The sequence below is a fragment of the Homarus americanus genome, unplaced genomic scaffold (assembly GCF_018991925.1).
Source record: "Homarus americanus isolate GMGI-L3 unplaced genomic scaffold, GMGI_Hamer_2.0 scaffold59495, whole genome shotgun sequence".
Taxonomy (NCBI): domain Eukaryota; kingdom Metazoa; phylum Arthropoda; class Malacostraca; order Decapoda; family Nephropidae; genus Homarus; species Homarus americanus.
Genome location: NW_024732415.1, coordinates 2,602,731 through 2,619,683, shown reverse-complemented (window position 1 = coordinate 2,619,683; position 16,953 = coordinate 2,602,731). Strand labels below are relative to the sequence as shown.

Here is a 16,953-nt window from a genome sequence, read left to right as displayed (position 1 = left end):
ACCCTTGTTTGTATCATTACCCTTGTTTGTGTCATTACCCTTGTTTGTATCATTACCCTTGTTTGTATCATTACCCTTGTTTGTGTGCCATTACCATTGTTTGTGTGTCATTAGCTTCTGTCTTCCTTTCTATTCTGGGTCATATATTATTTCTGGAGCATCAAGTACTACACTGTCCTTCAGAAGACTATTCAAAATTGTAAATGTACAAATGTATATGACAATAGGAGATAAATTCTTGAATTTCATTAAAACAACATTTTGCCGATATATTTATTAATACTTCTTTTAGTTGTAATAGATAACAAGAAAAAGGATAAATTATATGGAGGACAATGTGCTAAAATAGAATGCTATACCGTATTTGTTCAACTTAAGCCCAGTAACTTTCATAGTGACCAAATCTGACACTGGCTGATGTAATCAACTCTGATCACAGATGAATTCCACCACTCTTTGTTCCATTAACTCTGGGTCACAACACCGCACACTTGCTGATGTCACAACTTCATCCAGCAAGACGTTTAAAACGTGTTCGTCGGCCACATAGGACCAGAGATACGTCCGCAGGTAGTGGGCATCCACCTGGACTTGCTGTAGGCCAAACCTGCTGAAGGTTCGTAGTCGCACACTCTCAAGCAGAGTCTGGAGGGAAAGACATATATCATTTATGATATACTGTATACTGCTCAGGTAGCACTACATATTCTTAAAATGGTGTCAGTAATATATTAGAAAGCATGAAGCCATCATAATAATTCACAAGAGGCTCACATTTCCCTGCAAAACATTAGTAAGTGATGGATAAAAAGACGAGGTAACAGGCAGTAAATAACAAGAGGTGTGATGTCAATATTACAAGGATACAGTATATGAAATGAGATGATTAAGGATGTGTGACTCTAAGCAGCAAGTTCTATCCATCACAATTTGTAATTGTTGATGGACTAGTGTAATAACTAACCTTTCTACATGCTTAGAAACCTTAGCTGTTGAAATGCAAGAAGAATATTATAACTTCAGCGACTCTTAACATATGATACACACAAGTAAGATATGTTTACCTTAAGACTGATTTTGACAATTCCAGTTAAAATTGAGACCCTGGTGAATTCTACAGGAGCAAATATTTCAATGCGCTCAGACCAGAGTTTGTTGAGGTTTGCAACCAAGCTATTGTCCAGCTGGCTTGGGGTGTAAGATGACCAAGCTGAACGACCACCAGCTCCTCCCCGGGATGCACCAACACTGGTGAATAAGACAAACAGTTATGAAGTTACTATGTGCAAAATAAGTAACTCTTTGAGAAAATTATGAGATGTCCCTGTGTTTCAAATGTAATTAACAGTAAATTAACAATACAGAAGATAAAATCAAATGAAAACCAGCATATTTCAAGATTTTTTCCATCCTGTATACATAAGAATATTTCCAAAACAACAAAATCTAAGGAAAATTTGAACAATGGAGCGAGTCCCTACCTGTGGAAGGTACGGCGAGAGGAATCTGAAGATCTGTCTCTACGATTTCCTTCTTCATAAAGTGCCCCAACCTGAAAATGTATAGAAGATTCAGTTGTACAGGTATTTTGAAAAAAATGTTTTAACCTCTGCTGTTTGTTCTCCCAATAACAAAATCAATTTCCAATGTACAGTATTATTATTCTTCACCAGAAAAGTTCAAGATGACACACTGAGTTTGAACAGTTGCCAACTCAATGTGGTAAAGCTAGCAAACTTAGCTTCTCAAGAAACTCCCCTCACTTACAAATGGTGGCCAAAGTCTTATGGTTACTAAGTAATTTTTAAGATTTCTGAAATACTGTCCAAATATAAATTCATTTATATACTAAATGAGTCAAGTACAGTACTGTACTACATACACCAAAGTGAAGATCTTTCACAAATCTTTGAGTGTAAACAAGACTTACCTGAGTGTCCATGGTACAGATTTCATCCAGAACGGTTCTCATAACCCTGCGTACGCTGCGAGGCTCCCCACAACCTAGCCAATCCTTCAGCTCTACACTACGACGTAACATCTGCACAAAACATAAAACACAAGTGACACCTACAGTGGTACTGTACAATGTAGGCTCTCAACCCCCACCCCCTTTGACAGTGACATTTAACCAGTGGCCAGAGTTACTAAACCACAGTAAAGGAAATTAATGTATGTCACCCAAAAATAAATAGAAAGGAGATTGATCAACTCATACAAACACAAAGTAAAGTACTGTACTATAACTTTCCATCCAAGAGGAATAATGGGAGCAATATTTTTCATAAAACAGAAATGCACAGATTGGTGAGTGCACAAAATTCAAAAGTTTTATATTAGAATGAAGAAACGAGTCCAAAACATGTTGAACCATGTGAAAGAAGCAAATGAAACAAGATTATTACAGGAATTTATGTCAGCTGGCAACTGATCTTTACACTTCAGCTGTTATCTTCACCTTTAAGACACGGACTTGTATTTTATTTGATGTTCTGCCCTTCATAAATCACATTCATATAATGCACATCAATAGATAAGGTATGCTCCCGGTAAGGAAAAAATAAATGCCTAAATGACAAATGCAAGTTTTTTTCATTCAAAATGAGAATTTAAGCAAATACCCTGTATATATTAATGATTCCAGAGCAAAATATTGGTCACTTCTGATCTGTTATAACTAATATATGACTATCCATATACTGTATTTTATTATTCATTTGGCTGTCCATTTATCTGTTTATAAAGTATATCTCAAACCTATATAAATCCCATTTAAAAATAAAGGGTGTTAATTCACATCTATGACACAGAGGTTTAATCTTGTCATTCGTACACAATAAGCTAAATATTAGGATAAAGACAACACCACTAATATACTGTAGTAATCTCTCCGTTAGCCGGAATCTTCAATCCCTGGACCTATCCAATAGCTGGAAACATTTTTTGAAGATTCCAAGAAATTCTATGACTAATCTCTCTATTCCAAGTATTCAAAGGAATTTCCGAGGGTTACAGCATGTGCATTTTCAGAAAATTCCAAGAAAATTTCTCCGTTCTGGGCATTCACACTAATTTCCAAGAGATTGCGGGGATGTGTGCCGGGCACATGAGTGGGTAGGCTCAGAGTACTCATGGGTTCCAATTGGCCACTACTGTCATGTGACTGCATGGGATGCCTATGATTGGTCAATGTATCTCGCACCCTATCCCCTCACACTCTCGCACCAATGTTGCTGCCATTGTACAAGCTTGTTTGCTCGCTCACTGCTGTTTTTTGCTTAATCTGTGTTGTGCAGTACAGAGTACAGTTCTGTACATTAAAGTACTAGCATATAATCAGCCAAGAATACCATAAAAGTAGGCTTAAGATGTAAAAAGTGAAAACAATTTTATATACAGTAATGTACAGTACTGTACATTCAGTAAGTGTGAAAGTTCTGTATGTACAGTACTTTACATAGCAGAGTGGACAGTGTATGCCTACTGTAGACTAGTGTGTATAGGGTGTATGTATAGTTTACAGTGTGTGTACAGTCCCTCCTTCATGGAGGGAGAGGAGATTGAGAAGCAACACCTCCTATAGAAGATGGTACAGGACAAAAGCAGGCCATCCTATATCATCATATCACCATTTGGTCTGCCTGCATCAGAGTGAAGTGGTACTTTTAGTCTACATCACATAACCTACTTGTTATCCTCTCCTTATCTGTAAGGATGAAGAGTTATGTCAGCCAAGACATGATGGAGAGAATATTAACACAAACACACCTGACTGATGGAGGCACCCTGGGTGTGCACATAATGATTCAGGAGTTTCTGTCCTGCCTCTCTCATTCCATCTGTGATGGTGTGCAGCTGTGTCAGGCCTGTCTTGTCCTCTAACTGCAGCTGCTCATCACAGTGACTTAGCTGGTGAAAGTGATCCACATTAATCAAAATAAAAGTAATACTATCTATATCTCTGGATAATATTCTTACTTATTATCATCACTCTTCTCTCACTTTTGATTACAATTAATTAAAGGTTGGAGAAATTGATTGAAATGTGTCAGTAAATCAATCCTTGTTAAAAACAGAATCTCTCAAATGATCCTGAACCACATCATGATAAAAAAAAAAGTGAAAATCTAATTCTCTGGGATAAAATGGAGTCTGGGTGACAAATACTGCAGGATAAGAAGACGTCCACAGTAGACACACACCAGGTAATGAACAGTGGAGGTGTGGAGGTCAAGACACATTCGAGAGAGGAGCAGCAGTAGAACTGGATCTTTGTCCTTCTTGTGACAAAACTGTAACATGGTGTCTGTGATGTGTAAGAAGAAGGCAACTACAACTCCCTCTCGCACCAGCTCACGACAAAACCGACGGCGAAACTCGGCACGCACGGCAAATGTATGCTTGGGCTGTGTGAAGGCCTAGAGGAATACAGAAAATATTATATTTTAGAGAAGTCCTCCACACACTATGGAGTAAAAAAGGATTAGATTGTCCTACATAATTGTCTTAACTATGATAAAATCACATTATTTGTGTAAGTGAAAAATAAAATTCAAAGGACATCTTTAATCTATGAACAGTAAGTCTGCCAAGTTTCAGGAAGATTCTTTAAAAAATTCAAAAGTTTATTACACAAACTAGAGATCCTATTGTGGATGCTACAACTAAATAAACTAATGATATTAAGAATGTACAAAGGACAGAAGTATGAAATCCAGTTTTGTACCCTTAAGGAAAAGTCAGTAACCTGCGAGACTCCCAGTCTGAACAACTTGAGGACAAAGCCTGTTTTGTCCATGGCCCTCTACATTTGAGACAGGGTCATTGTCTTAATTGGATAAGTGAAGTACTGTAAACAGCAAATCACTCAGTCAAACTAAAGTTATGAAGCTGACACCCACCTTAATCTAGTGGTTGCCTCAAAAGAGAGGGAGTCATCAGACACACCAGGAGGAACCTTTAACTTATTCACTTGACCTGAATCCTGCAAAATTATGAAATCATACAGCAAATCTCACATTTCCCAGCCTGGTGCCATGCTACTAACAGGGGATGCCTATATTCTACTGCATATCTAATTGAATGTGCATCTAAGTGTTCTTTACACCATTTATTTTTTTATCTTAAAAGTGTTTCCTTGTACTATACAGCCCTTGGTCTAGATGGGTTAAGTGATTGGAAATAATTAAATCACTCAATCCAAAAGGAACTACATTTTGTCTCATTAGTCGAACCTCAAGACTTGATAAACATCTCTCCACTTAGCTACTAATTGGTTATCTGAGATAATCAAGTCCACAGTCATTTTTATCAACTGTTAAGACCAGACTGATATGCCTTGGTGTCTAAGAGACTTGTGCTTATTAATGGTCCACATTTGATCCCTGAGCCCTATTGCCCTCTATGCATGGTGCGTGCAGACAGGGTATATAGTGGTTGTATTCCCACAGGTCACTTGCTGGTGATAAAATCATGAACACTCGAGTGGTTCTGCAACACATAAATGCCTCAGCATGACATATAAGAAAAATTAAAAAATTAACCTGTAAAGCTGTGACGCGCTCTTTGATGGAAGCGGCAGTGGCAGCAACGAGACGTGTGAGGTGTTCGTTTAGTTGACGGTGTGTTGACTCAGTGCCATCTTGAGTCAAATGTCTAGGGGCAGCCAGAGCATGACGTACATCCCCCAGACTAAATGCTAATTCAACTTTGAGAGCAGACAATGATGACTGACATCTTGCCAGCCCAGCTTCAATCACAAGACTCAGAGCTGCACTGTAAGATTAAAAAATTTTTTTTAGTATTAGGCATATTATATATCTTCAGCGGAAGGACAAGCAGCCAGTGCATGCCCAGTACTTGCCAACAGTGCATAACAGAGATGTGCCCGATCGCCCAAGCGGCCAATGAGCCGATCAGTGGTGAAGCAGCTAAAAGTAAAAGATATTATACAGCGTCTCTTTGTTCATGAAATCTAATGAAAAACATCAGAACTTATGAAATACAGTATACAGTATAGTACAGTATATCAATACCTGTATTGTATGTACAGCAGATATGTTATGTATAAATAAAAGAATAAACACATATATCTTGCCTGCATTAAATTGCTTTATAAACACGTAGAAATGACTTGATAGAAGAAGCGTTCATATAATTACTTGTCAATCAATACTGTACAGTATACTTTTTCAACTGATCATCAAGTAGACACTCCTTCACATACCTTGTTTACACTACACTTCCTAAAAATAAAAGGACAATCAAAAACACTCACTCCCCAAAGTTTGTGTTTGGCAGGAGTTGCGTGATGGCATGAAGACGTCGGTGAAACTTATCAAGGGCGGTGGTGAGGGGAGCATAATGTGCAGTGTCGGGCTCGGCAGTTACCCGCACCCCCACCACAGCCACGTACTGCTCGACCAGCCCTGCCACAAACACCCGTAGTTTCTCCAGAGCAACACTGGAGGACCTGCTAAACCACAGGGATAAAATTGTAAAGTTCCTCGGCATTGTTACCACAACACAAAATAGAAAGCAAATTTCATCCCATATTTTTATACTGTATCTCCTTCCCCAAAAAAGTACAGTACAGTATACATTAAAATTAGTCTAGTTAATCTAATTCCTGGGATAAACTCACCTCCCTCCCTCCTCTGGGCTTCTGAGAAACATTTCCTTGTATGAAGAGATGACCAACCACAGGTTCCCCACGAAGGTTTCATGGCAGATGTCCACAAACTCTAGAATGTCCTGTCATAAAGTAACACCATTATTGAACTAAAAATGTTAATTTCATGTATATATAGTATACAAAAGTCTTCCTAACTACATATAAAACACACACCTTGGCACAAACAAAAATTTTCACAATTGGAGAAAAGACGAAGAAGAATAGAGGATAAAGTATCCTAGCCAAGGCTATGAAATCTTTTGGATTCTCTCTCTAGGATCACACTTGATGGTAGATCTGTTTGTCATGTTGGACATGAGAAAACAAAGGAGATCCAGAAATGACATGAGAGTATCAAAGGGAAGATGTGATAAATGATAAGACAAAATATTAACAGGAAGTACATCACCAACCTTGACTCTGGTGCTGCTCTTCATCTTTGTGTCTGTTTTGAGGATAATACACTTTTTTCTACAGCCACATCAGGACAATATTTTTCTAATTGACCTTTTCAATGTTTATATGAGTCTCAGGTCAACAACTACCATCTTATGCTGATAGTATATGTTTTACTGCAGTTGTCTACACAACTAAAGAGACTGAGACCTAACTATACTGGAGTCAACAGATTCTTTAAATACTGTGCTGGAGTGAAGTATGACATCCCAGCTTACAACTAAGGAGTAGAACTAAGTGATTTGTGTGACCCATGTTCCTAAATGTTCTCTCTACAAAATGTATAGAAAGAAGAGTTCATATCATAGTATAGGTGGAAATGATGCATCAGTCACCATGGATATGAAGACAAGAAAAATCATAATACTGCACTATGAAGATAATGGTTTCATATTTTTCGGATTGTTCATCCCAATGATAAATCCACACCGACGCCCATCTGGTGGTCCCATACAATATTATCTTCAATTATTTGGTATCTAAATCCACTCTTATTTAGTAACTGTCTCTATCCCTTGTACCATTTAAGCTTTCCTTACTTCCCTTGGCACTTAATCCCCTTAAATATCAACTGTCCCATCTGCGTCAATCAAAACACAAAATTCATAATGTTGTGAGCCCTGTAACTAGATCTATATTTCCTTTATACAATTTCTCTATTAATTTGACTACATTCTGAACTTAATGGTGAGGAACAGGTGCATCAAGGATAAAATTTTTATTATTTTTAGACTACTGTATTTACTATATCAATGATGGGATCACCTAACTCCATGTCTCTCACACCTTCTGCTGCCATCTTTAAAATGATATGAATATGAAGAATCTATTCTTTTAAGCTTGGCCTTCCATAATTATATAACAACATATTTACTGTATTCTACAAGACAACACATCACAACATTGCCCACCACGGTTGTGCATTCAAGTTTAGCTTCCTCTCCCGTCTCTTCCTGTGAAGGTTGTTCTTTAGTATGGTCAGGCCCAGTAGTTTCCTCACCAGCACCTTGACTGAGTGCTTCATCCTCCTCTAATATTACAGCAGCTTCAGCCAGTTTGGTGAGGTTAGACAGATCATCCTCCAGCTTAGTGCGTGCATGGGCCAAGAAGTCATCACACAGTCCCTCAGCTGGCTCACCAAGTTGAAGAAGTAGATCCACACACTCAGTCAAATGACGAGCACTTCCCTGCAGTGGCAAGTTACCCATATTAAGACAATCTTACTGAAAATTAAGATAAGTAAGAAAGAAATGGGTAAGAGAAGACTGAATAACTACCAAGCAAAAAAAGAAGCAATTATCCACCAAGTCACCATAAGCTGAGAAGTAAACAAAATACTGGAGAAGTATGACTGATCCACACCTAAATTTTTAAGGTCACCAGGAGCCATAACTAGTGTATAAATATGGAAATTATTATTTATCAAACTTGACCTCAATATTCATATTATGAAGCTACGGTATATACTGTACTGCAATTCTACCACTTCATTAAGTCTAAAATGTAGTAAATAGAAACATTTTATACAGGACAGAGATACCAATGCAGTACGAATATATTTTTCCATATGCTCTTATAATGACATCAAAATCAGAAGAAGAACCAAATAATTACCCAAAGTTGTGATGTTTAAGCAAAGGAGATGTATGGAACAGTGTGAATTTAATATTAAAAAAATTTACAGCCCAAAAAATAAAATAAAAGTACAAGTGAACATTGTCTTGACCTCTTTAAGGGCAAGCTGTTCCTTAAGGGCCAGATTGAGGCGACCAACAGCAGCTTCACAGTCGTCATGGATGGCATTGAAAGATGGCATGTGGCGGTACCGATGGAGGACTTCAGCAGTTTCAACATAGCTACGAACACCCTAGAAACAAATAATATATATGAACACAGAACATATTTAAAATTCTCTCATAAGGAGCTGTTAGTAAATTATATACACAGAACACATCCTTAACTCATTGATATCAGTATAAACATAAAAATAACCTCATATCATACTTAAATATTGGACCAATCAATACAGGTACTGTAGGTGGCATAACTTACTTCAGTAAAGTTTTTATCAGCAATGCATTCATCAATTTTCTGAGGCAGATGAAAGAGAAACTCCAGCTTCCTCAGTGTACCGTGAACACCCAGCAGCCGGCTCAGGTGACCTCGACGCTCCTAAAAGCCACGAGAATATTATAATGGGTATACAATATCTATCCATTTCACTCTTTTGGGATTTTCTGATAATTTGACCTATATTGTGTTACTTTAAGCTATATGAGATGACATACTCTTGAGGAAAAAGGATTATTGTATCTTCAAGACAACCTAGAATATCCTACAGGAAAAATAGGATTACCTTTACGGGATCCTTCACAGTAACAAGGATTTCTTTGTCATTGCCCCAATGTGGCACCTCAATAAGCTCTGAATAAAGCCACAAAGATTAGTAATAAGTTAACCCAGTATTTCCCTTGAGTATAAAGATTGCCAGTGAGGAAGAGCAGCAAGAAACAGTACTGACCTGAAGAGCTGAGGTGATACTAGTGGATGAGGCTGTGATTCTTCCCATGTTTTCCTGAAGGCGAGTGATCTGAGCCTCCATCTTGACTGACCCCTCTTTCATCTTGAGAAGTGGGGAAGAGAGTTATGTTTGAGAGACATAAAGGCCTCCACTGGTACAAAATTCAATTAAATAACTAGGAAATCTAATCACATAATCCAAAGATGCATACAAAATGGTCATTAAAATTTAAACAATAATTGGCAGATTTTTTTCTCAATTACTCTAATAAAATTGGATGGATGGATTGACAAGTGTAATATGTGTGCACCCCTGCATGTACATTACAAAAATAAAAAAAAATAAATAAAAAATGATAAACATCAATCTAAGCTGAACTACTTGGCAATAACTTATGTGCCTAAACTAACAGATGATTTTTTTCTGTAATATGAAAACAGTTCTGAATCAGAGGCTGTTCCTGGCTGTGGACTTAATAGTACTGTACTTAGAAGTCATAGTTAATAATACAGTATTTATACTTTCAAAATACCTGTGGTGTTTCACTTAATACTGTATAAGATAAAAGCTTATGTAAGATCGTGATAATGTTTCCTATACTGTAAAGTGAAACTATATGGGAGAGTGTAGTACTGTGCAGTACATTATATCGAGGTCCATCAGATGTGAAACCTCCATATAACGGACTATACCCGTGAGATTGTGTCCGTAAAATGGAGGTTTTACTGTATAACAAAATCGCATTTGTGGTCTTGATGCATCTTATAGGTACAATAAGTATGATTACAGTCCTTTATAAAGCAGATAATCAGAGTTGTTACCTTGCGAACAATGTCAGCAGCGGCGATGAACTTGTCATAATGGTCGTACACCAGCGTCTGACAATCTGAGTCTAGGGTTTGTATCTCTGACACCATCTGTGCCTCATGTTCCAGCAGCTGCTTTAAACTGCTCTCCTGTATAGTTTAATTAGAATCAGCAAACTTTATTGAAATAAAATGCAAAATCAATGTGAAATAACTGATGTAATATCTATGTAAGTTAACTATTAGCCTTACATGATAAAGTCCTTCCCAAGAGAATGATTAGATTCAAGAGGCACCTCAGGGTGAGCAATGGATTCATAGACTATGTGTAACAATGATTCTGTCTTTAGCCACAAGTACTTCTGCCTTCACCCCACTCACTGGTCTATGCCTCAACATCAATGATTTTATCATGCATCAACCTTTTTTTCAGCCTCTTCTTATGTTTTGGGAACATATAGGATGAGATACAGCATAACACAGCACAATATATGAAGCCTGATAAAAATATGAAAATACTATACTATAAAAATGACAACCTGTATTATTTAGTTGTTGCGGATCAATGTACAAGTAGGTTTTATTTTCTAATGAGGGTTTCCTTATGTATCATATCTAAGTTAACAGATGATGTTCCACATTATCACACAGCTTGAAAAATTTACAAACAAATACAGTCCTGTACACTGAAGTTGTCCCAGTCTCACCTTTATGGTCTTCTGGACATACATGTCATGGTTGAAGTGCTTGGAATTAATGTTATATGGAGTGTCTTCTTTTGATACCCCGCCATAAAACTGCAGCAGCTCTGTCCGCCGCCGCCTCTCATTTTTTGCTTCTGTCACAAGTGAAAGATCAATACAGGGGATATAGTTAAAAATATTTACCAATAAACTGCAAGTTCATTAGAAGAACAAGAAAAATTAGTACCAGTATACATTAATCTGAAAATACCCATTTGATTAACCTGAAGATTAGCCCCTCAACTTATCTCACCTCATGATCAACCCACTCAATGCAGGTGATCTAAATTTTAAGCGTACCCTCAGTGGGTTAGTTTTGGTACATAATGGGTGTCTGTTCCATATATGACACTTCCCCAGTCAACTGTCACATCCATGTCTGCATTGAGTGGGTTAAACATCCTATTTCTATCGGGGGGTTAGATGAAGATCGGTTAAATTAGATTCAGTTAGGTAAGGTTAGAATTTGGGAGGTTAATCTTGAGGTGAAATAAGCTGGGGCTTATCTTCTGGTTTTGTCAATAAAGTTTAAAGTTTAAATAGGTGAGTCTATGGCAAAAATCGTTTATCACAACACATAGCATGAATCTACCAAACTTAATTGAGCCAAAACATAACTAAGATCAGTAAGTTATGAAAGGTTTGTGTAGTATACTGTCATAGCCAACTTATTTATGCCACAGTCCCCTGAGCCACAGACTTAAGCTTTGCTCACATGACTGAGCTCCAACCTGAGAAGCTTCGTCTACATAATTTCACCATATATGCCTGATCTTATGCTCTTTATTTGTGTACTTCCCCATTGAATTTGAAATGTTTCCAATACGTATTCTAAACCTCTATCACATTTAGGATGTATTAGTAAAACATCTAAGCCACAGACTTTTTATCTTGTTCTAATTTTGGGCAAACCAATTTTTACATGACATCCAAAAACTGTAATACTATCAATGCTAATTATTAAATGACGTGATTCAGTGTATATTAATCACCCAGGTAGACACTTCAGATTACTAAAGAATTGTTCCAGTGTCAGACATAAATCTCATAATTCAAAGTACATTACTGTACAGTATATAGATTTAGCATTACAATATAATTAATTCTTCTATTACCCTATAGCACAGATGGGGTTAATGTGCTCCTAGCCAGTCCATCTTTTAGACAAGTACATCTATCACACACACACACACACACACACACACACACACACACACACACAGAGGGTGCTAGACCTATGGAACAATCTACCAGCCCAACCTGCAGAATTGAGAGCAGGAAAGTGTGAGGGTTAAGTGTTCCTTCAAAGAGTCACTTTCAACACTATTGATTGATGCCCACACCCACTTTTCATTTCTCTCATACCAGATTTATATTTTGTGAATAAAAAAAAAATTGGCAAAGGGCCCACCAAAAAATAACATGAAAGTGGTGACCCTCTCCTTAACCTTTAACATACGCATGAATCTATCAATCTTCAGAGTGATATTCCAGTAGGTCAAAAGGTGTTTTACTTCTGTTGTATCAGATCTGTAAGATTTGGGGGGTTAAGATTCAGTAGAACACATGCACGAAAGTTTATATTAATTTTCATTTAGGATGAAAAAGCACAAAAAAAAATTAAGAGTACAGGTACAGTACTTTATTGCATTTTTTTGGCAGAAACATATTTTCTCAGTTATTTTGATTATATGAAAAACTTAAAAAAATTGAATTTGAGGGGGTTTTAAGTTCAATGGAACAAATTTCATTAGATAGGAGAGAATTTAAGATAACTGAAAGAAGTTTTGCAGAATATATTGTTTACTTCTTATTCACATGATCATGCTTGACTAATCAGGGAACTCACAGGAGTCTTTATTGATTTATGTATACTGTAGGATGATAGATCATACAAAATAATACAGTATAACTTTATTCTATTGTATTGTTGGTGGAAATTCCTAATTTCTGAGTTACTGTATTTTCATTAATAATTTTTAAAAAATCTTACAATTTGGAGGTGTTTAAGTTTGTTCGTACGTGGCGGTACACACCCAGAACATCGAACAACTGTGAAGCTTCCCCGGTTAGATTAGGTTAGGTGGGTTAGGTTCAATTCAAAACTGTTTTTCCGATGTTTATTGATGTTTTGAACACTTTTTTCATTGACTTTATTGCAAATCTCTAGATTATGAGGTGGGAGGGGGGCTTATCTCAGAAACTATTGATTTGCACCAGAAATGAAGGTGAAATTCGTTCATAACACAACAAAACCGATCGGTAAACATAATTTCAACTTCAATTTCATACAGTGACAACAAGTGAACATTTACCTTATTTACATCCTTAAAGGTGTCCAAAGTGTGGTGGGGACTGCCACTATCGTGACAATAAACAAGTTTGGTTTTAATAAAGATGCAAATTCGCCAACACAAAGGTAAGGTAAGTTAAGTCAGGTTTTTTATAGGTTTGGTTTGGTCTGTTATTTGTTTTTATCCCACAATTTCACTCGCACAATTTCCCTTGCACAAAATGGGCAGGGTTTTAAACCATGCAATCAAATTCATGGGTAGTGAGAGTGGATTATATCTACATTACTATTCATTTCCACCAGAAATGAAGCTCATATTCTTTTAAATCACCAACAATTACATTTGTGAAATCTAATTTTGTTAGTGATTTCCGTCATGTACTCAACAGAATATTTACGTTTTTTTTCACTTAATGATCATCGACTATATTCATTAGTCTGTATGCCATGGGTAGTGAACCCCCAGATCAGCTTACAAGAAAATAAACTTCTGCTCATTGGCAGAATTGCTTTTATTTGCCTCAAGCCTTTCTTTCCCGGAGCAGAACAGAGCATGATATTGTACAATACAGCATGATGGCATAAGTGTTTATCTATGTAACTATATATTACAGCCGATATGTGTATTCTTTCAAATGACAGAATATATACACACCTGATGTAGCCATGTCATAGGTGTCACTGATCACCGTCACACAGGGTTAATGTTTACAGACAATTGAGTTCTTTACCTGATCTGGATTCCGGATTTGAATCCGTTCGTTATTGATTACGTCTGAACCCTTGTATGGAACCTCATTATGTACTTTCATGTAGGAAAAGATGGAATTATGTTGCATGGTAATGAAACCCATTTTTTCTAATATTCAATTATACTGTATATGCCACTTGACCTCTGTATGTTGGCATTCCTTTTTAAGGCTGGATGATTGGACTCAAATTCTCGACATAGATTTTGCCAAGGCTTTCGACAGCGTGCCCCATGAAAGGCTGAGAATTAAATTGGAAAGGTACGGGATTCAGGGAAATGCCCTAGCGTGGATCGGAGACTTTCTGCATGACCGCAAACTGTGTGGTGATTAATGGTATGAAATCGTCTTGTGTACACCCAACCAAAATTATTCGGCACCCTTACGGCGTGATACAATATTCCCGTTTATTATCCGTTAATTACTACACGTGGCTACAGAAAACATCATATTACTTTCACACATACACACACACACACACACAATCACACATACAGAGAGAGAGACCACACCACACCACGTAATTACGGCTTCTGTACCGGTGATCGTTGCGGGGGTGTATCAGAGCCAAGGGTACCGAATAATTTTTTAGTGGGTGTACCTCTGACAAGCAGGGTACCACAGGGCAGTGTATCGGGCCCGTTGTTGTTTGTTTGCTTCATAAGTGATATGCCAGAAGCTATACACTCCTCCATACAAATGTTTGTGGACGATGCCAAGATATTTAGGGAAATTAATAACCAAACTGACTGTGAAGAGCTACAGAAAGATCTCTATGAGCTTCAAGAGTGGTCGAAGAAATGGCTGCTAAGATTCAATGTCACGAAATCCAAGAGGATGCATCTGGGTCGCACCAAAAGTAAGTAGGCGTATCACATGTCCCAGCAGGACGAAGAGACTGCATTAATAGAGACTGAATGCGAAGAGGACCTGGGTGTGTATGTTGACAATGAGCTTAAGTTCTCGGGGCATTGTGAGAAGGTGAATCAGGCATCGAAACTAGTAGGTCTTATAAGAAGGTCGTTTAGATAACTGGTTGGTCCGTCGCTCGTCACGATCTTCAAGAGTGTGGTGCTTCCCCGTCTGGAGTCAAGGTGGCCTTGCTGGAGTACTGTCTGGTCCCCGAGGTTTGCTAGAAACTGTCAATTGATTGAAAATGTCCAAAGGAGGGCCACCAGACTGGTGCCTGCTCGACGGAACCTCAGCTACTACAGAGGGCAATACTTAATCGACTGTTCATTCCTGGAGCTGGCGGACGCCTGCCCCACACGGAGTCATAACTCAAGGTTGAAGGCAAACTTTTTCGGGGTGAAAATTGTGTAAGGATAGTATAAAATATGAAGTAAGGAAAACGCTCCCGTACAACGGCACCGAGTGTGAGCTCATACAAGGTTAGACTTGAACAACACCGGAGCAGGTTCAGATATATTCAGGAGCCAGTTCTTGCCCAGTACTTGCCAACAGTGCGTAACAGAGACGTGACCGGCCGCCCAAGCGGCTAAGGAGCCGATCAGTGGCTTCCCCATCTGGAGTACTGTCACCCCGTCTGTCAGTTGGTTGAAAATGTTCAAAGGAGGGCCACCAGACTGGTGCCTGCACTTCGGCACCTCAACTACCCTGAGAGATTGGAGCGCGTGAACTTGCCTAGCTTATACTACAGACGGGCAAGGGGCGACCTAATTGAGGCGTATAAGCGTCTCAACTTCAAGGGGCACTACTCAGTCGAGTGTCCTTACTTGCAGCTGGCGGACGCTCGCCCCACAAGGAGTCACAACTCAAGACTGAAGAAGCCGCAAGTCCAGAAAACTATGAGGGCAAACTATTTCGGAGTGAGAGTTGTGAACTCTTGGAACAATCTGCCAGAAAGTGTTGTGACAGTGCGTGACAGAGACGTGACCGATCGCCCAAGCAGCTAACGAGCCGATCAGTGGTGAAGAGGATAAAGGTAAGTAAAAGTAAAAGAAAAGAAGGCTATTTCGTAAATGTTCCATCATGACATCTTTTATAATGCTCTCTAGTACTTTACAAACTATGCTGGTCAAGCTTACAGGCCTACATTTGTTTGTGGATATGGTCGTCTTGGGGGGGGGGGGGATATGGCTGGGTCAGGGGATTAACACAGGTCATTTTTCGGAGGTATGACGCGGTGCTGTACATGTATGTGAGGTCTGGGCAGGGTAGAGAAGCATGTGCTGTTTGAGTCACTATCTACATTGACTAAAACTGCATATGGTAGGTTAGGTAGCTTCTTTTCATTGGAATTTCTTAGTTGCTGGAGTTTGATATTCCAAATCTTTATACATCCTGTAAGTCTTTCCAGAGAAAAGTATTGCAGTTTTTCTACGTGTTCGTGTATCCTCTCCTGAAAATATGTCATACCTATCAATATAAAATGATAACATATTCTGAAGAGTAATATTATGATATATGTATTGTGAGGTTTACTCTTGACTCAGCATCAGACTACTGTAATTTCTTCCCTGTTTCATCTCATTTGCGTGTTTGACACAATTTCATCTTAGTTCTTCCTCATGGTTTCAAGATATATGACTAAGAATGTAAGTGTGAGAAAGAAAAAGTTTTAAAGTCGCCATTCATATATAATCAATTATTATAGCAAACACTTTATTTATATTGTTTATTGGTTTATTTATATCATATATAAATGTTTTTTTTCCTACAAGTCTCTAGTTTATGACCCGGAAATACTGA

The 16,953-nt window shown here is 38.0% G+C and overlaps 1 protein-coding gene across 3 annotated transcripts; it reads right to left on the bottom strand.

Moving 5' to 3' along the window:
• Positions 1-259: 259 nt before the first annotated feature.
• On the bottom strand, positions 260-14,228 carry LOC121868596 (vacuolar protein sorting-associated protein 51 homolog). 3 transcript variants are annotated; one of them, XM_042369378.1, is made up of 17 exons: positions 14,148-14,165; positions 13,515-13,560; positions 11,164-11,294; positions 10,472-10,606; positions 9,651-9,752; positions 9,182-9,301; positions 8,856-8,996; positions 8,041-8,316; positions 6,644-6,753; positions 6,278-6,475; positions 5,544-5,775; positions 4,203-4,418; positions 3,769-3,909; positions 1,931-2,041; positions 1,482-1,552; positions 1,065-1,248; positions 260-645 (listed from the first exon to the last, which is right to left on the bottom strand). In XM_042369378.1, exons 3-17 carry the CDS (start codon positions 11,185-11,187, stop codon positions 424-426), a joined length of 2,283 nt encoding a protein of 760 aa, XP_042225312.1. In that variant the 5' UTR covers positions 11,188-11,294; positions 13,515-13,560; positions 14,148-14,165; the 3' UTR covers positions 260-423. The 3 variants fall into 3 exon arrangements, with proteins under 3 accessions (XP_042225312.1, XP_042225308.1, XP_042225309.1); XM_042369374.1 differs by lacking the exon at positions 13,515-13,560 and having other exon boundaries at positions 14,148-14,228; XM_042369375.1 differs by lacking the exon at positions 13,515-13,560 and having other exon boundaries at positions 6,278-6,472; positions 14,148-14,228.
• Between the last annotated feature and the right edge of the window lie 2,725 nt (positions 14,229-16,953).